The 19,248-nt window shown below is 39.4% G+C and overlaps 2 protein-coding genes across 3 annotated transcripts; one reads left to right on the plus strand and one right to left on the minus strand.

The window, feature by feature from the left end:
* The first annotated feature begins 60 nt into the window (after positions 1-60).
* MRPS18C (mitochondrial ribosomal protein S18C) lies at positions 61-2,907 on the plus strand. Its single transcript, XM_065837208.2, has 6 exons — positions 61-151; positions 258-319; positions 1,748-1,831; positions 2,269-2,326; positions 2,647-2,706; positions 2,788-2,907. The coding sequence occupies exons 1-6, from the start codon at positions 100-102 to the stop codon at positions 2,862-2,864; spliced, it is 393 nt and encodes a 130-aa protein (XP_065693280.2). The 5' UTR covers positions 61-99; the 3' UTR covers positions 2,865-2,907.
* On the minus strand, positions 1,258-9,753 carry ABRAXAS1 (abraxas 1, BRCA1 A complex subunit). Of its 2 annotated transcripts, XM_065837204.2 has the most exons (9): positions 9,627-9,753; positions 9,000-9,090; positions 7,605-7,641; positions 6,687-6,753; positions 5,930-6,123; positions 5,164-5,283; positions 4,756-4,840; positions 4,156-4,264; positions 1,258-4,006 (listed from the first exon to the last, which is right to left on the minus strand). In XM_065837204.2, the coding sequence occupies exons 1-9, from the start codon at positions 9,711-9,713 to the stop codon at positions 3,585-3,587; spliced, it is 1,212 nt and encodes a 403-aa protein (XP_065693276.1). In that variant the 5' UTR covers positions 9,714-9,753; the 3' UTR covers positions 1,258-3,584. The 2 variants fall into 2 exon arrangements, with proteins under 2 accessions (XP_065693276.1, XP_065693279.1); XM_065837207.2 differs by lacking the exon at positions 9,000-9,090 and having other exon boundaries at positions 9,627-9,717.
* Positions 9,754-19,248: the final 9,495 nt, after the last annotated feature.

Below are 19,248 nucleotides of genomic sequence, written 5' to 3' on the forward strand. Positions count from 1 at the left end.
GCCAGCGAGTCGTATGTGTGAGGGCGGGAGGGGTAGGAAAGCTTCCTGTAGTCAGGAGGAAGTGAGGTTAGGGCGGAAGTAGCGGCGCTGGAGGGCAGTATGGCGGCGCGGGCGCTAGTGGAGGGGCGGCCATGGCGGAGCCTGGTGCCCGGTGCGTTCCTTCTGCTTTCCTTTCTTTGCTCCCTCTTCTGAGTCGGGTAGTTTCTGCGAGGTGGGTGTCCTGGGGGCCGCTAACCGTGTCGCTCTTGCCGTTGCAGCGGTGCTGTGGGAGAGGCCGCGCCGGCTGCAGCACCAGCGGGAGCCCGGCCGGTCTGACCAGGTGAGGCCCCTCTGAGTCCTGGAAACCCCGGAGTTTAGTTACATGCTGTGTGGCAGAGCCGCAGCCCGGTGCTGGAGTTAAGGCTTCACTAATCTACAGGCTAATACCTTAACTTGAAGTCGCTGGTTTAGTTCCTCAAATGTGGAGCAAAACCTCTCACAGTACTGATTTTCTGCATAGATCTGAGACAAAGACTTAAGTGAGCACAGGTGGTGTAGTTATTATGTCTGAAGAACTGTGGTGTTATGAGAAAAAAAACTTTTGAACTTTTTTTTTCTGTAGTGTCAAGGTTTTGATTGTGGAGTGATAATAAAACCGTGGCAGATGTATTGTTAGCCCCTTCTCTCCTGCCACTTCCCCTTCCCCCAGTTCCCACTAAGGACAGGTAATTGAGAGGGAAAGAAGGACAGAGAGAAGAGAGTTGGAAGAATTAAAAATGTTTTACTAATGCTGCTAATAAAAATAGAGAAAATAATACAAAATATACAAAACCAATCTTGAAAGTCTTGGCTACTGCTCTGGCAGAGGCAGGACCAGCACCTGAAAGTCTGGGACTAGACTCTACAGCCAACTGGAGCTGGATTCAGTCTGTCACTAGGTCTCAGTTTGCAGGGATGACCCGCAGGGTCCTCTCCTAATGTTGGCCATGTGAAAAAGGGATAAGATCCTTGTGATCTCCCAATTTTATATGAAGCATCATGTGAATGGGATGATATACTCAGTTAGTTTTTGGTTACCTGTTTCTTGTTGTCCCTGTTGTGAGATGTGCATCCATCCTTATCAGTCGAGCGACCTTGCATACCGTTGCTATGTCTACGAAAACATATATCTAGCTTTTCAGGAAAATGCAGCTAATAAGAAGGCTTTAACTGACAGGCAAATTCACTAAAAGAGAACCTGAGTTTTAACAAAACCAGGACATACAGCTTCTACCTATATATGCCAAAATAAATTTTATTCTTTTTTGTTCATATATTACAAGGGTTTGGTACTTGTTGTGTTCTGAAGCTTACAGGAGCCTGTCAGCATGCAGGAGATGTTTGAGGAGCTCTTGTTAAAAAGTGTGTGAGCAGAGGATCCCTCAGGACTTTTAAGTTGTTTTTTTTTTTTCTAAAAAGTCTCTTGTAATTTGTCAGAACTGCCTTATCACCAGCTTCTCTCGATGTTGCCTTCTAAGTTAAGTGTCAGCACTATCTTACATGTTACTTGATTCATTATGTTATCATTTTTATTAAAAGGTTGTGCAGCTGTTCTCTTTTAGATGACTAGGTACCAGAATGTTAGAGAAATACAGATAAGTTATTGAAAAACTTCAAAGATAAATTAAATAGCTCTTTTGGTTTTAAGGCATGCTTTGTCAAAGCATTCAAAACTCCAAAATTACTTATTTTCCTGTGAAGCTTACAAATGTTAATTCTCTGATTTCAGCCTATACAAATGGAGAACCCCTATAAAGAACCTCTTAAAAGATGTGTCTTATGTGGCATAAATGTAGATTATAAGAACGTGCAGGTGAGTTTGTTGAAAATTCCTGTCCTTAGGTGAAAGTACCTGGTTTATTGTACTTAAATGTGTGTGGGAAGTCTAGGAGGACTTTAAAAGACTGAAAAAAATAATTTGTATATGTAGGGGTCCAAATCTATGTGTAGATGATGGTCAAATAATGTAGTTGTGATAAGCTGTTCCATTTACTAATCCTATGTGCGGGTGTTACAACTTCGTTATTTAGTAAATCGAATCCTCAGTTCTTATTCTACTGTCATACAGCTTTAATGTTATGGCATGTAAAATACTGTCTAATGCCAGGCTGTACTTGTCTCATCTCCAAGGAGAATTAAGTTTTGTAAAAGCAGATCAAATAATCAAAAATAGAATGCAAGTAGTAAAATAAACTGAAGCTGTCTGAAAAGAGTTCATCATCTGACTTTGGCTTTCTCTATTTTAAATAGCTTCTGTCCCAGTTTGTTTCTCCATATACTGGTTGCATTTATGGCAGGCATATAACAGGTATGTGAAGTATTCAGTTAAATAATTTACCAGTTTTAATGTTCTTCTGAGTCTGAATAAGTGCCTGTGTTATCTTTCCCAAAGTAACTACTACCAACTGTACATGTTTTCTAACAGTATTCCTCTGACTTGGTAGCCTTCATCGAGGAATGAAAATTGCCCTTAATGATACGCTTTTTTGTATTTAACAGTATAAGCACACATATTTTTCTAGGGAGGCTTAAAGCTAGAGGGAATTGTCAGTAATATCACCTTAGACCTTTTATTGAAGGGTTTCGTTATTGTTGCTTTTAAAGACTGGAAATGGCTTGTTTCTTTAGGCTTGTGCAACAAGAAGCAGAAGGAAATTTCAAAAGCAATTAAAAGAGCTCATGTATTGGGTAAGTGTGATTATACTTTTTGAGTTTTGTAAGTCAAGCCTACTTTTTATTTAAAAAATCCTCTGTCTTATCTTTTTACAGGATTTATGCCAGTTATGTTTAAGAACCCATCATTTCTCACAGACCCCAAGATATGTAATATCAAATATCCGGAGTAATGTACTGTAAAGAAGTAAACAATAAAACTACTTTTCACACTTATATACTTGTTGACTGGTAATGTGGTTGGCCAGCATAATGCATTGCTGACTGAAGGGTGGGTGTCAGTTCCTTTTTTATGAAGTGTCAAGTCTCTAAAATTGTCTGAAGGACACTTGAAAGAGAAGAGTAATAATAGAATTTGGCAACTGTATGGAACACTTCTGCTCACACATCTTGCTGAAGTTCAGGTGGCTGTTGTTTCACTTGCTGCATTGGAAGGGGGAAAAGAAGTACTGGGTAGTGAAGGATAAATAATTTAAGTTGTGGGAATTTCTGTAGACAGCTGGTTTTGTGAAGCATGTTGCCTGTGTTCTTGAGATGCTCCCTGCCTCAGCTACTGCAGTGAGAAGGCAGGTACTGCTGCTTCAAGAGCAGCCTGAGGTTGCATTATTTGGAGGCAGTATGTGATGTGGTTATATGACCACTAATATCCCACTAATGTAGTCAGTAAACCCTGAGAGAGATTTAGGTCTGGAAGGCAAAATGAGGGAATGTCATCTGGACTTGTCTCTATGTCAAACAGGATTCATGCATTGGAAAGAAACCTTTTTTTTTTTTTTTTCTTGCTAAAATGCATTATGTTGTTTTCATCCCTGCAGTGTTATAAATTGATGTGTCACTTGAATATGTTGGCAGTAGCTTTAGGTGCAAAGTCATCTGGATGAATCATTAAGAGTTCAGAAAGTAGGGGAGTGTGAGTATTTGTTTGTGTCTCTCTCCTTTTCCAGCACATCCTCATCTGTTTCAGTGCCACTTAGCATAAGCTTCCTTTCCTGATCACTGTCCTCTTGATCACAAAGTATTTTTTGATGAAGTGATCTGGATTTCTTGAATAACTTTGATCCTGTTGTGGTCCCTCTGACTTTACGCTTGGTTAGGTGTCTTGTTTCAGCTTCAGTGAAGTCTCTTTCCTCTACCATGAGAGTCAGTTTGTCCATGATGTTAATATTATGGTCAATGTTACAGCAATTCTTGGATATCTGTTGGCCTTTGAAGGAAACAATGCATGTCTGAAGTCCAGAATTGGGGAAAAATGTTTGCAGTGCCTGACAGAGGAAGACATTCTCCTTTGGCTCTCCTGGGTGGTCTCTGCCCTCTCCTGGATGGGGAAAAAAAAAAGTTGCAGTTCCTCTTGTGCACTTATGCCACTACTGTTCTGGTTGCCTCAAGCTCAGTGTTTTGTGCTTTTCCCTGTTGAATCAACTTTGGAAGTCTTACCAAGACTGGTAGTGCATTTTTTTAACTTACCTGAACAACACTGTTGCTTTTTTCTCTTTATCTCTTCTTTTAATTGTCTCACCTCTGATAAGAGTTTCTCTACAGATCGTTCGCTGACTTCTACTGTAGAGCATATTTTCTGCAAGGAAAAGAGCATTTGATGGAATTAACAGTATTCACAGAAGCTGACTTTAACCTTGTTTCAAAATCCTTAAAGGTATTCACAATTTTAAAAGCTGGACACAAACTACTAAAAAGCGTAAGTAAAGAGTTGAGGTGGATTTTAGAGAACTTGAACCTTGCGTTGAATGAGGTGCAAGATGTTTTATTTCCAATCTAAGCAAAGGAGGTCTAACAAACTACAGATAGTACTCCTTCAAAATACTTCTCTCCTGAGAATTTTATCAGTGGACTTTATCAGTATACTTTTGATCAAATGGAAATTTAAGACTTAAACTTTGAGAACTTGGTGTACCTCTATTAAAAGTAAATGGAACTCCCTGATCTTACAATATGCCATTCCTAGACAAAGGTTTTTCCTCATTTAGTGCAAGACATATATACGCTTTGCTTGACTTGGTTTTGTGGTACTGCAGAAAGTAACTGTATCAACAGGTATGCTGGACTTACCTTCAATTCCTCTTGCAAGGTGGCATACATCTCATTTATCTTATGAACCTCTTGTAAGGATCCATCTTCATGAAAGAATTCTGACCTGTGTACAAAGAATCCTAGCTGTAATTGCAAATTAATGATCTCAGTGCTTACTTAGTAGGAACTATAATGAAGAAGCATTTTGAGCTTCAACAGTAGGTGCCTATGGTCAGAGAGACAGCTGCTCTCATTGTCAAGTAGGAGACTGAACTAAATTCAAAGTACCTTGGAAAGGTGAATATTTGCAAGAAACAGGTAAACAAGTGAACAATGTATGGCTGTAGCACTTGTGGAAGCATTTTAAAAAGAGTATTTTATAGAAAGGTAATTATATGTATCTTAAATTAAAGCTACAGCTATTGGTAAATATGACATATATTGTACCTGTGTTGTCTTACTGCTCTCACAAAACCAGAAGATACACAGGAACCAGACACAGTTCTGTAACCTTGCTGTTCGGCCATACCGAGGTTGGTAACCACCAAAGGAACTTTCTGGAAAAGACTTAAAAAGCAGAAGTATGAACACATGATTTACTTACATCCAAAGGCCTCTCTTTGATAGTTAAAGGTTCTTGACCATTAAGTATCCAGATGGAGGTTTCCAGTGTGTTAGTTCTTGCTAAATGTATTGCATCACACAGCAATGACTACTTATGGCTTTAGGCAAACTGCAACAGCAGCAAGACTCTGAGCAATGCCTGTAGTTTTCCCTTTTCTAGGTATTAGACACCATAAAGCAATACTTGCTTGTTAAGCCTAGCCTATGAGCAGCCTGTCTCTGAAGATAAAGTTACCACCAGTTTAAATATTTCCATATGTGAAGATGAACACCATGCATAGTTGAAATCCTATATAAAAAAACCTCAAACTAATTGAGAACAGTTTATGTGCATAAATGAACAGAGTGCATCTGCCTGTTGACACTGGCTCTACAGATGGTTATAAATGCAAATCCCTGAACAGAACTCCACGGTAAAATTTCAATGGGGCTCTATGAATATACAGAACAATCTTACTTAATGTGCAAGTTTTGAGGGCAAAATAAACAGTGTTAACAATAAATCAGTTGCAACAAAGAAAAAAATTGTTCCAAGCTATAGCAGATTCTGTGCAGCTGCTTTATTAAAACTAGAGAAGAACCCAGTTACCCTTCTTGCGGCCGATGTAGGGCATGTTCCAGTCTGTAAGTAGAACAACTTTCTGTCATCACACTAGAGGTTAATAGAAGAAATACAAGGCCCTGATTTGATAGGTGTGACTGTAAATTCTTATGAAGAAGTCTCTCCCGGAATGTCATGGTCTGGTCTGTGTTGCGTCTGATTTTGTACCATCCTATTACACTCTGCAAGCAGAAGAAAAGTTATTAGTGTTGAATTGTGCTCTGTGTCACATTGAAGCAAGCTGGAGGATTCAGTACAAAGACAATTTCTCTTTCCTTCCAAACCATCTGTTGAACTGGCCTGTTACCTGAGCTTGTGCTCAGATAACTGTGAAAACCAGGCTCTGTTATTTTGCTGTTTCTCTTTCCAGCTTCTACTCTTGTGAAACTTTCTTCTGTGGACAAGACTGTAAATCTTTCTGGTCAGGTGGTGCTTAAGCACTTGAGTGAGCTGAGCTCAACTGAATAGTAGAATTCCTTGTGGTTATTTGAACTATTAACTGGAGAAATGAATACGAAAAAAATTAAGTTGTGCCAAAGTTGGGCAAACTCTAGTCGAAACCTAAATGGATACTGTTCTTTCAGGGGGAAAATATAATGCAGTTGCTCTGACCAGCAGTGTGAGGGAGTAGATACAAGATTAAAAAAAAACCAAAACAATAATTGGTAAAAAGCTTGATACGAGATACCCAAAATAGTCCCCAAAAATCTGAGCAAGCCCCTTGCTATGGTTGAAAATTAATTACCTTCTTACAGCCTGATAGTATTTTCTTCAAGGCAAGTTCATTCAGTTCTCCTGCAGAATTATAAAAGCTAGAAGAAATTTAGGACAATTAGAGGAGAAAAAAAAAGCTACTGTAAAAATGATTTCTTAGTGGTCTGGCAATCATGTCACTTTGTGCTTACCAGGGGAGAAAAAAAAACTATTAGAGAGATGCTGACACAGCTTCTGTGCTAGAACAGAGCAGTTAATTTCATTACTCAGAGATATGTAGGTGTTCTTGTACAGTCCTGATGCTGTTCTGGCATCAGTGCTACTGGGATACAAGCTACAGGTAGCATCTATATTCTCTCAACTAAAAAACAGTAAAATACCTTCAATTTCCTATGAAATGCCCTTATAACAACATTTGGATTTATTGATTTTCATAAATATTTGAGAAGGAAGTTGTTGTGATTCTCTTCTTATAGGGATGTAAACCTGCACAGCTGTGTTGCTGTGATGGAACTCTAAATACTAGTCCTTGAAACTACTCCTGCTGTGGGGCTAACACGTATTTCTTTTTCTGACCCACTTAGAAGCCTATGGCTGCTGCTACTTGTTTATTTTTTGACGGTGAGGAGTTGGTATATATACTTTTAGGAAAGCAATGCTTTTTTTCTCAATATGTTGACATTATTCTGTAGTTTATATGGTGTCATTGCTCACTAGAAGGTGCAGCATGCCATCTCTTTATTTTTATATGCATAGACAAACAACAAAAAAGAGAAGAAGAAACAAAATAGGAATAAGAAAAGGCACTTTGCATCTGTAGTTCCAAGGGGTTGATACTGCATCTGTAGTTACAGCTGGGTGATCTCCTCAGTAACGTAATAAGTTTAACTCTTGCAGAATTCAAGTCAGGGTTAATTTTAACTTTTTCATATCTGCTTAAGATTCTTACCTGAACAATTGGTAGCATGGAATATGCTTCTGTATATCTGTAAAGACAAGGTAATATTACTCTGGGTTCATCAGTTCAAGATGTATATTATTCTGTATGCTACAATCAGAAACTGGTTGAAAAATCACTAAAGAATTCCATGTAATTTATTAAAACAAATGTATTAACATCTAAGTAAGGTTAAGAAATATATTTTTTAAAATATTCTAATTCATTTTTCAAATATAAAGAAAACCACTTCTGTAAATAGTGTTTTTGTAATTGTTTTGTCAAGTAAAAAAAATCAGATCAGGCACTTCATTTTTTCCCTCCCTTCTGCTGAGTATAGGAGTAGCATGTAATATGAATGACTTCACTTGAGTTACTTTGCAGCAAGGTATGGATGCTGTTAACAAGAAATATGAGGCTGGAGAACAGAAACTTACAGAGCACATGATGAGAACTGGAAGACTGACTACCAGAAAAAAAATGGTCAGTGATCTGGCATTCTAAATCATTTTCTTTACCTAAATTCTCCCCTACTTTCATTTTCACAAGTTAACCAAAACCCTCAAACTTTGGAGCAACTAATTCTGCCTATGATAATGTGATGACCAGACTGGGTAACTTGAGCAATACCACTGCAAAAAATTTCCCCACATTTTTGGTTCATCTGTGGGACTCAGTTGAAGAAAGTCTTATACTTTAATTGTATGCTAGAGTAAAACTAGAAAATGGGATACAAATTCTCTCTACCATAGTTTCAGGAAGATTGGAAAGAAGTCACATACTGTTTTACTTTGTTCTCTTTCTTTAACTGCATTTTGAAAGAATGGACTTAACTGTGTGTACATAAGTGTATGCACACATGTGTTTTTGTATAAAAGATAGTATAAAAGGCACATCCACTTCAGTCCCATGAAGACAGTAAAGAAACATGCATCTGCTCAATGAAATACCTAAATAGTTTGCAGCCTTCACATGCAGTATTTGAAAAGCTGCCAATTACATAATAGATGCTAACGCATTAGAGTTCACATCACTGAAAGATGCCAAGATTAGGCAAGGCAACTAGTCCAGGAGACTTTGCAACATGGCCAAGACAAAGGAGTCTAAGCCCTAAATTACCTTTAATGTGACACGGTATTTGGCAAAGAGGAGCTATCCAAGGAACAAAGAACTAGTATTACCTAGTATTTGTTAAATTATTGCTTCTTCTACATGTGGTGTGTTTTTGTTTTTGCGTTTTAGCAATTTTAATTATCAAAACTTTCCAGATATTTTTTTTATGTCAAGGTGGACCCCAGGATCTAGCAGCTCTGGTCTTGATATACACTGGCTGCCCTTATTCAAAGCTGTAATAAGTTGTGTATCATCCGAAACCAAGTGCGGTGTTAAAAATGTGGACGGACTAACCGATTGTATAAACAACTTCAACGTCATCCATCTGTGAATCTGTAATGCTGTTCTTGGCTTCACCTTTCACATCTCCGAGAAGAAAACCTTCCTTTATGGGGAGAGAGAGGCGGGGTGGGGGGGGAAGGTGACAATGTAGCACTGAACAGAATTTTCTGGCTAATATTAACAAGGTAAACACGGTTCAGGAGAGAAAAATAAGTAAAAATGATTTTTTTTTAAACAGAGTAGGTTGCAATTCATTTTTCAGGTTCTGTTCCTCGTGTTTTTATTTAGAAAGGAGCAGTCCGTGGCTGCACAGGTCCTGTCCACATCCCAGGCCTGACCAGCATTTCCATCTGTCTGTCGCAGCTGCCAGACCAAGCGCTCTGTCCCCCACACCTCGTCATTTTTAAAGAAAAACCCCAGCGCGGGCAGTTCCCCCTCCCGCTGCAGCGGGGTGCAGTGAGGGGTCACACCGCCAAACCCAGCCCGTAGGGCCCTCCCCGGGAGCGGGGCCTGCGGCGGCAGCGCTCCCGCCACACCAGGCCGGAGGAGGCCCCGGCGGCGCCTCCGCCGTGGCGGCCAGCGTTCCCTCCCGCCCCCTTCCCTCCCGCCCCTCTCGGCGGCGGGGCCCGGGGCACCCACCGTGTCCGAGTCGGTGCTGAGGTGCTGGAAGGCGAGGGCGCCGAAGACGAAGCCCGAGAGCAGAGCCGAGGTGCTCTCGCCCTCCATGCCCTCCGCAATGGCGGCGGCGGCGGGAGCCCCCAGCGGCAGCCAGCGGCAGGGCGGGCAGTTTTACTGCAAAACCAGCCCTTTCGCTTTGCCTTAAACTGCAGTTCTTAAGTCTGAATTCCTGCTTACTTTTTACTCTTCAGTTGAGATTGATGCTGCGATTTACGAGGGCTGTTCAGGGCCCCCGCACCTCACAGGTGGGTTCTGGAGGAAAGGAGTGGAGATGGAGCAGCAAGGTCTTGTTCCTCAGAGCACGGTGAGGTGTCCTGGCCTCAGTGACTGATGCCTGTCAGTCACCTTCCTGCAAGCTGCTGGGCCTGATGTGGCTCCAGGCCAAAACTGAGGATCTGTGCTTCTGGAAGTGCCTCATTAATCGGTATTAAGAGCTTTGGTAAAGCATCAAAACAACATTTGAACCGAGCTGCCTGGCTCACATCACCCAGCCGGTGGTGTGCGTGGAGCGGGCTGTGTTTCTGCTTCTGCAGTGGGAGGATTGTGTCACGCCAGCCACCAATATGAAAAAGCATAGCGCTGGCTGAGCTCTTGCCTGTAAAGAGATTATAGCTTTTGGAACAGGACATGCAGCTCTGAATATGTCTGGAGGTGCACCGTGCTGTTGAGGGTTGTGCCGAGACTCTTCTGAGTTAATAACTTAATAAAATCTAATAAAGAAGTAATGACAATGCTAAACAATGATCCAACAGCAGTTAATTGTAGAATGCCACTCCTTCTCAGGGCATGGACTGAGTGTGGAGAACATTTTTCCTTTTTTTCAACAATCACATTTTACCTCTTTTTAATATTTCTAGTAACATATTTGCTCACATTCGAGCAGGTGTTCCTGGCCACACCAGCCATAAGAAAACTCTAGAAATAAAAATGAGGAAGGGTGAGGTAAAAATGACACCATTCTTTGAAACATATTCAGAGATCCAGTCTAAAGGCCGCTGGAGGTTTCCCCCTTCAGGAGAGCAAACATTTGATTTCATCCGTCACCAGGACTATAGGTAAGCATATTCTTAGCTTTGGACATTAATTTCCTGACTCTTGAAATAGGATGTGTTCTTCTGTGGTCTTTCAAGAGAGGTTTCCATGAATTTGGGTTATGTTTACATTTAATTAAAATTCCTTAAGTATTATTTAACATATCTGCAAATGGTGGCAATATTTAGAAGAGAGAAATTGTTGGGATTCTTACTTGTTCTCACAGTAGACAGAGGGATCAGGTAAGACTTTTATTTGTCAACACATTCATAAATTATCTAGATCTCTGAATAGGGGGGTTACAAGTCTACAGGTGATACAGAATTATTGTCAAGGTTAATTGGGAAGAGCTAGTCTCCATTTCTTGCAATACAGGCCACGTGGCATTAAACAAACGGGCAATAAATTCGAGAGAAGTACAGTGATGCATTGCAACAAATCACTCTGTTACGGGCCGTGTTGCCATAGTGGAGGCAACAAGATATGACCAGCTTGGATAGCTGTTTGTGGAGAAAACGGTGAAAGCAGACATGAATGCTGACAGTTTTCAGAAATTGCCCCAAAGGGCTCTGTACTGTGATTGCAGTCACTCCTAAGCCAGGAACACGAGAGGATTTTATGCATTTAATCAATGCAACTAATGTTGGGCATTGACAAATTATTCTATTGTATTCTGCATCAATAAGCAAACCATATACAAGTGTATATTGACAATGAATGAGATATGTACTGGCAGTCACATAATGCCTACACATCTGAGACCATCTGTACATTGCTGAGACAAATATAGTCAGAACATGTAGTGGGACTCCACGCTTTTGGAATACAAAGGTGTAAGCCTGTTGTAAGCTACAGGATATGATAAATAAGGTTCTGTAATTGTTGCATTTGTCTTGTGTGGAAACAATGATGCTTGTGTGGTCACAGCTGTGTTACTGTGATGCAATATGTAAACATACTTCTTCAGTGTTTTCATAACTCAACTGTTGGCCAGAGATAAACTATAAATAACAAAATCTGACTGCAGTCAAATATAAGCACAGATGTGTTTTGTCGTGTAGATGGGATCCATGCAGACCTAAAGGGCAGCAGGCACAGATCAGTGAGAGTATGAGTGGACGTTTGCAGTTCAGTGTGTGAAGACAGTGTGGTTCCCATAAATAAATATTCCACCTGATGTTGCTTACCCCATGCAGTAGGTAATCTTTAAGGTTATTCTGGTCTTTTGGAGCATTTTTCACAAGTGGGGCATGAACCTCAGTTTTGATAAAAATTGAAACAAAATTACCAGAGATTATTTCCCCCTTGAGTAGCAGTCAGGTGAGGAGTTTGTTTAATGTGAGGCTGAATTGAGAAGATATAAGCAGAGACCAAAAGGGCCTTTTTTTTTTTTTTTTTTTGTTATAGCTGTTAAAAGTTTAATTGAAAAAGAGGTTTTCTTAATAGTTTTCATGTGTGAGTGCACATGTAAGGACTGCTGGAGTGCAGAATACTGTGGTCACCCCTGTTTGAAAAACTTTCTTACCCTGCTGAACTTAATCCTGGTACCCCCGAATGTGTTACGAGATGTAGGGAAATCAGCCTAGGTTTGCTTTCTTGACTTTGTGTCATTAACTTAAAGGACTTTTCTGAGTAGATCAGTCTGCTTTGCTGTCTTTGTAGTGTGGCAAAACTTGCATAGAAACACCAAGGAGTGCTACTATTGGAGCCAGAGGAACAATTTCAGAAATAGTAACACCTTCATGTGTCTGATGACAATACTAGGGTATACTAGATGTAAGCAGCTTGTGGTGAGGCAGGCAAGAAACAGTGGGTAATGATGTGTCTGGCAGCAGCAGTGTAATGGGAGAGTGAGGGAACTGAGGTTGCCATTGACAGAAACAACAATGGGAAGGCAGAAACAAAAAGCAAACCAGTGAGGTTTTGCAGAAGACACAAAAGGCTCAGAAAGTTCAGCAAGGGGAGAGAGGGTAAGGCAACTAACAATGCACAGGAGATACAAAAGTTAGATTGCTGAAGAAGATGTGAAACAGCTACAAAGACTTGAGGGATGGCAAATCAGCAGCAAATCTGGAGATACAAAAGCTACTTAACTCATCGTGTGGCACAAGAAGAATGCCGTCGTATCACACGAGCTTGTAACATGTCAAGAGCCTGCTTGTTGGTGCTGGGGCGCTTGGTATAAACTGGAGGACTTAGTGGTGGTGCAGCCCACTTATATCTGTCCTTATTGACTGGAGAGTATTTGGTGCACTTTGTACAGAGCATCTTTGGGTCTGCTTTCTCATCTGAGGAAGCCAGTTTGCATGTGCAAAGGCTGCTCCATAACATAAACCAAATAGTGGTACATGGGGACATTTTAAAACAACAGCCCCAGCTTTAGTCAAACACGCTAATGTAAGCACATGCAAAGGAAAGATCTTTGTGTCAGTATCTTGGAAGACATGGCCCAAATGCTCATTCCACCTAGGTTAGATAATTTATTCTGTGATATGTTTGTAAATAAGCAGCTGGTGGGCTCCTCTTATATTCTAGAGGTGTTGTTACTGACCTCTTCTTCTGTGATGTATACAGAAAGGCAGGACAGGGGTTGGTGTAAGGGACTGAACTGGGGCTTTCTTAAAAATACTGAATTAAATTATTGGCATTTGATAGGAATAAAAACCTGCTTATCTATTGTATTTAAATACTGCAGTTGAATAAATGCAAATGTAGGTGACTTGTTACTTCACCACAGTACATTTTGTAGCCCTGGAATACAGTTTAGCTAATTTCTTATAAAAGAGTGGAGAAGGTTTTATTGTATTGTTAATTCCTGGCTGCTGAAATTTGTATTTCCAACTCAGAGGTGTTATTAAAAAAAAAAAAAAGCCTGACTTGCACCTCGAGTTTCAGTTTGGTTCCTTTGGTCAAATGCCAAAACAAGGCAGTCATTTCACCATGAAGTAGAAAGTCTAACCAAATAAGTTGCTAATTTGAGCAAATGTCAGTTGGGGAAGTGCTTCGTATGTACTGAATGTTTTAGAAGAGAAGATTTTAGGCCATGGGTGTCAAACTCATTCTCATTGGGGGCCACATCAGCCTCGTGGTTGCCTTCAAAGGGTGAAATGTAGTTTTACTACTGTATAAATGTAACTACTCCTACATTTATATATCCCCTGGTTTAGTCAGTCTGCAAACCATGCCTCCTTGGTTCTGTGTTGTAATTTATTGGTGGGATGCCTTGTGAAAACTCATTGACACATTGACAAGTTTCTTTATTGGCACTATCTTATTACCTAACATATATTATTACTTGTCATGTTTTTCTTTTCCTCTCCCCTATATTATAACTGGTGAGTAAATGCATATCAATGAAAAGGAGGTAGGTGGAGTTAGGGTGGGACAAAATTTAAAAGGGACATTATCATTGAGAGCATCTATGGTGGCAGGCTTCTGACAGCAACAGCCTCCTCCTAGAGATAGCTTTGGCTATTAGAATGTGTAGTTTTTATTTGTCTCTGTTTCTTGAAGATTGCTGGGTTCTCCACTGCAGATGAGCAAATATTCTCAGAAAGGCAGTGGGTTGGCATTTTGAAGAAGCAAGCATGGAAGAAAACAGAGAGGGCTATGGCCTTGTAAAGGGCAAGATTTTGTCTATCTGGATGATTTTGTTTGTGGTGCTAGTTTTGTTGCCTTCGATATTTAGAGTGTCATTAGGGATTTCTCATCTCTATGTGAAAATTATAATAAAAGTGTTAGAGGTAAGTTGAGAATTGTGTTAAAAGGTATGTGTTTTACTATAAGACATGTTTAATAAAAACAAAAAAAATATGTACATTTGATATAGATGCCATAAAAGTCAACAGAAGGATTTCCTTTGACTTTGAGAGTCTTGGCTGCGTTGCTTGCAGCTTTAATTTACATGCCAGTTCTTTTGAATGGTGTCTTTAATGATATTGAGTTATGTGCTGGTTTATAGTCTGGTACTTGTTTGAGGTTTTCTTGAATTAGAGATTCCATGATACATTGCTTCTATTTCAAGCTGGTTATAATTCTTCATGCTATACTTATGTTAAGTCAAATATAAATAAAAAGATGTATTAATTTCCGGCAGTTGGTAAGTAACAAGAACATGTATTTTAGATGTATATAAGTTTCAGTGGGTTTATTTGGATTATTGTAATTACATGTTGTTAATTAATGCTGTTCTAGGTAAGAATATTGACTCTGTGTTTGCTCCTTCCACTTATAAATCTGGAGGATCCAGTAGTCACAAGTTCTACTGTACAAGACTTGAGGAATGCATGCCACCTACTGAAAGCATACTTTTTCTAGAGATAAACAGGTCACAGCTAAGATCCTGATTCTGCTGAAATCAGTAGAAGTTTTCTAGGGTAGTTTTCTAAGGTAGAATTGTTCTTAATTTTTCAAGTCTGACTTCTCATGTTTTCATCAGTGGCTAAAAGTAGGTGCTGTGAATTCATCATATTGAACAGTGAAGCTTTTCAGTTTTCCAGTAAATTAACTTAGTCTTTCCAGCAGAAACTAGTATTATTGCTATTAGTATTATGAAGCTGTTTGAGCCATCTGTTTGTGCAGTAGAACGTGTCTGTAAGAATGTAATACAGTTAATATCATGTCCATTTTACCTTTCCAATTCTTTTTTTATTTCCATCTTTTTATAATTCTTCTGTTCTTTTCTTTTTAAACACAATGATTAAGAGCTCTTTGGCAGGGACTGTCTTCAGATGTACAAACATTCTTTAGCATACTGGATATGACTGCAGCCATCAGGGTTTAATTTATTTCTCAGATACTGATGTCAATGGGAAATAATTGCTTCTAGTGGCTATATGTAATATTGGGTTTTAGATGTGATACTTTTTTTAATCAGCCAATGGTATGCTAATTAAACTCTTATCAGTACTCTGAGTAAGAGGCTTATGGCACTTGTATGTGGAATTAATTTCATCAGGCTCTCTCTTAACAAACGCAAACCTGAGGAGGTCTTTGTACAGCTTTACTGCTGCAGTTGGCAAATATTAATTTTATTAATTTTTTTTCCTCTGCACATATCAACTATTGAAAGGACATTTGACCCACCCAGAAGGTGCTTAATATGGGAAGGCACTTGTCTTTGGAAAAAAACATTAAAAGTTTTTCTTTCCACAGTTTTTGTAACAGGTTATGAGCATGGTATTTTTGTATTCACAATGTGGAGGATAAATTTATCAGAAAAGAAGTAATTAGATTAGTTGTTACGTGATCAGATACACCCTTTTGTGTTCAGTCATGTATTAGCACACTACTGGCTATATCACAGGAATGTTGGTATTCTAGGAAGTACCAAACAACTGGTTGGTGTTTCACCAAAAATCCAAACTTAAACATTATGATTGGGTTCTCCATTGTGTTGCATTTGGTCTGTTACATAGACCAGCAGAATTAATAGAAAACTTCTCACCTGAGAACACTTTATATTTGCTTCTTACAATTTTAGATGAGTGTGCAAATTGGTAGTCAGAGGGCAAAACCTCTTTTGTTTTCCTCCAAGGGTAGAGATTGAAATCAGGGGCTTTAAGGACTTTTAAAAGTTGCGTTACCTGTAGCCCTAGGAGCTGTAGATGTTTTAGGATAAAGCCCAAGTTTGCAGATCTGTTGCTAAGCACTGAGTAGTGGTGGCAAATGATGTCATTTTGATTTCCTGACTTTACTGATGTAGGTTAGTAGTATAAATGGTGACTGGAACACATGGGCAAGGTGTAATCCATGTACGGAAGGACTTGAATTTGTACCCTTTGCTGCTTCTCCATTAAGGAATCTAGATACTTGCTTTTTTTAGAAACAAAACAAACCTTTTCACAAAAGCAAGATTCAAGGTTTGAAATTTTGGGGGGTTACTCTGTTTGTGGGTTTTTTGTTATTCTAGTTGTTGGATTTTGGGGGCGCCTTTTTTTTTTTTTTGAGGACAATGGATAGTATAATAGTAAAAGATCTCCAAGACAGTGATTTTGCAATTGTGTAACTGTTAACCCATAATTACTATTATTACTGTTTATTTGACCTCTAAATATTTCTGGAAATGATAAAAAATAATTTGGCTTGGTTTCCAATAAGATTACTCTTTCCAATATGCTTGTAAGCTTTTATTTGTGGAATAATATGTTTTCCCTAAACTTTGTATTTGTTTGTCTGTAATAGAGTTTGGTGGAAAGGATGGCATGAGGCCAGGCAGAAAGGACTGTTGGATGAAAAGGTCATAAGTGTCTCATCTTGAATGGTGATTTTGGCTTGCACTAAAAACCTACTGACCTTCTCTTTGGGGAAGTCTTTACATTTAAGTAATTGTCTCAAGGCCAGTGTATCGAGTATTTAGAAAAAGGTTTTGTGAGAACATGGGAGAAGAGGTAGTAAAACATGCAAATGGAAAGGAAGAGAGGCAAAGCCAAATTATTACAGAGTACGGAAAAATGAGCTACTGAACAACACACTGAGCTGTACTTAAAAGGAAAAAAGGAGGAAAAAAACAGAAGAAGTGAGATTTAAAAAAAAATGAACATTCTGTGTAGGTCTTCATGTTGTATACTATGAAGACAGTAATTAATATGATGATGTTATTAGGTGCACTTATTTTTTTTCAAAATGTAATTATAGGAAGCGTCAAATGAATGGGCTGTTGGAGTTAAGGTGGCAGGTCTTCAGTGTTCCAGCTGGGATCACTTGCTGGATGTTTGGACTGCTTGTGCGCTCATCACTTCAGAAATGGGAGGGAGGAAAGCACAGCACCTGAGTAGCCATTTGGTCAGCAAACTTAGGAATGAAGTTGCTCCATTTAACACTTAAATTCAGTGTTAGTTGCAACATCGGTAGTTTTGTAAGGTACTTAAAACATCCTTTCATTGCTGTTTTGCAACAAAGACCAGCACAACAGCTCTGTCTTAATACTGTGCCAAACAAAGGTTATCACAAATCTGTATTAATCTTTTAAAAACAAATTAAATATACGGATGCCATCAAATGCAGAAGATCATGGAAACTACTCTGCTGGGTCAGTGTGGAGTTGGCCCAGACTGATAGCCTGGCTTTGACAGGGGTCAACTCAATTACTTGATGAAAAGCTGAAGAGCTGTCAGGAATAATCTCCCAGTTACTTCTTCCTTCAGCCTCCCTTGCTGATCCATGAGTTAGGAGAGATGGCTTTGTGTTCTGTGTCCCATGATGATTTTCATCCATGTTTCTATTTAAATACTCCAATTTCAATTGATCTCCAGCAATATGTCCTGGACAATAACTGTGTTTTGTGGAATATGTTACCCTTTTCTTGCTAATACCCCCTGCCCAACGCTTTGATATGATGCTCCCCAGTTCTTGTATTGAAAGAGAAAATGGATAACTGTTCCTTATGCACCTGCTCTGTACCAGTCCAGACTTCGTAGGCTGCTGTCATAAGCCCTCAAACTAGCTCTTTTCCAAGCTAACAAGCCATATGTAACTGTTCACCTGTTGAAAACTCTTCTCAGCTGCCTTTGTCCTTTGCCTCTGTAGCCTTGGCTGACTATTTAATTACAAGCTGCCACTTTTGTTCCACTATTTGTGCTATGAGGCACTAGGTAATAACCTGGCAGGACTTTATTAGTCAACTTTAGAAATTTTTGTTTGGTTTTGGCTAGTCTGGCTTATTTGAATTAGTTAACATATTTTTGTGAGTCACCTTGGTCAGTGTTTATCACCCTTTTTCCAGCTGGCAACCAAAACCAAGCCTCCTTGATGTATTCTGAGCTGCTGGAGACAGTATAAGCAAACTCATTTTTGGCAACACTTGCCAAAACAGCTAGCTGTTTGTGTAGGTGGACTGTGATGGACGAGATAAGGGAGGTAGACAGGAGACAGAAAAGCAGAGAGTAAGGCAAAGGACATTATTTGGCAAGCTAGGTCCTAGAGGATATTGGGGAAGGGGTGAGGACCAGCAGTACATCATAAAGAGCTTAAGTTTGCAATGTGTGTCTTTACTCTCTTTTGCAACATTCTTGTTCCGTGCCATATATTCTTTAATTTCTCAAGACTGCTGTTTTCATGACGTCCCCTGGCTCCCTGCTTCTGCAATGCTCCATGGATTGCAAAAGATTGAGACAGACGATAGACCAGTTTACGTTTCCTAGGGAATAATTGGAGAGTATAGGCTAGGTGAAAATCTGTTTTGGTTTGGTTTGGTTTTTTCTATGGAGTTATAACAGATAGTTTGCATGGAGTTTAAAATACCACATCACTGCCCGTTCTGCTTTCTGTTTTTTTATTTTCTTTTAAGATGGCTGGTAAAAAAGTCGGCTAAGGGTAGGTAAAAAAATCAACTACGAGTAGCTAAAATATCTTACTTATGCCATGATAAAGTATCGCTTTTTGTTATTGACTTAAATTTCAATAGCTACAGAGGCAGCTGGTAGTGAGCACACAAAACTTAAGGATGGCAAAAATTTAGTTGACATTGTGGACACATGCAAGTTATCAGGTTTGTAATGTGGTGAAGACTATTTGAGATCAAGCTTTGTGGTGACACAAATGGCTGTGCATG

This window comes from Patagioenas fasciata, chromosome 4 (assembly GCF_037038585.1).
Source record: "Patagioenas fasciata isolate bPatFas1 chromosome 4, bPatFas1.hap1, whole genome shotgun sequence".
Classification (NCBI taxonomy): Eukaryota; Metazoa; Chordata; class Aves; order Columbiformes; family Columbidae; genus Patagioenas; species Patagioenas fasciata.

What these genes read in the sequence shown, in the direction of transcription:
- ABRAXAS1 (XM_065837204.2), bottom strand. Translation starts at nt 9,713, where the DNA reads ATGGAGGGCGAGAGCACCTCGGCTCTGCTCTCGGGCTTCGTCTTCGGC. An exon ending in TGAAGTTGTTTATACAATCG is followed by an intron (nt 7,642 to 8,999) that starts GTTAGTCCGTCC and finishes TTGTCTTTACAG; the next exon opens with ATATACAGAAGCATATTCCA. An exon ending in CCTTGCAAGAGGAATTGAAG is followed by an intron (nt 4,265 to 4,755) that starts GTAAGTCCAGCA and finishes TTTTCCTTGCAG; the next exon opens with AAAATATGCTCTACAGTAGA.
- MRPS18C (XM_065837208.2), top strand. Translation starts at nt 100, where the DNA reads ATGGCGGCGCGGGCGCTAGTGGAGGGGCGGCCATGGCGGAGCCTGGTG. An exon ending in AGCCCGGCCGGTCTGACCAG is followed by an intron (nt 320 to 1,747) that starts GTGAGGCCCCTC and finishes CTCTGATTTCAG; the next exon opens with CCTATACAAATGGAGAACCC. An exon ending in TAAAAGAGCTCATGTATTGG is followed by an intron (nt 2,707 to 2,787) that starts GTAAGTGTGATT and finishes ATCTTTTTACAG; the next exon opens with GATTTATGCCAGTTATGTTT.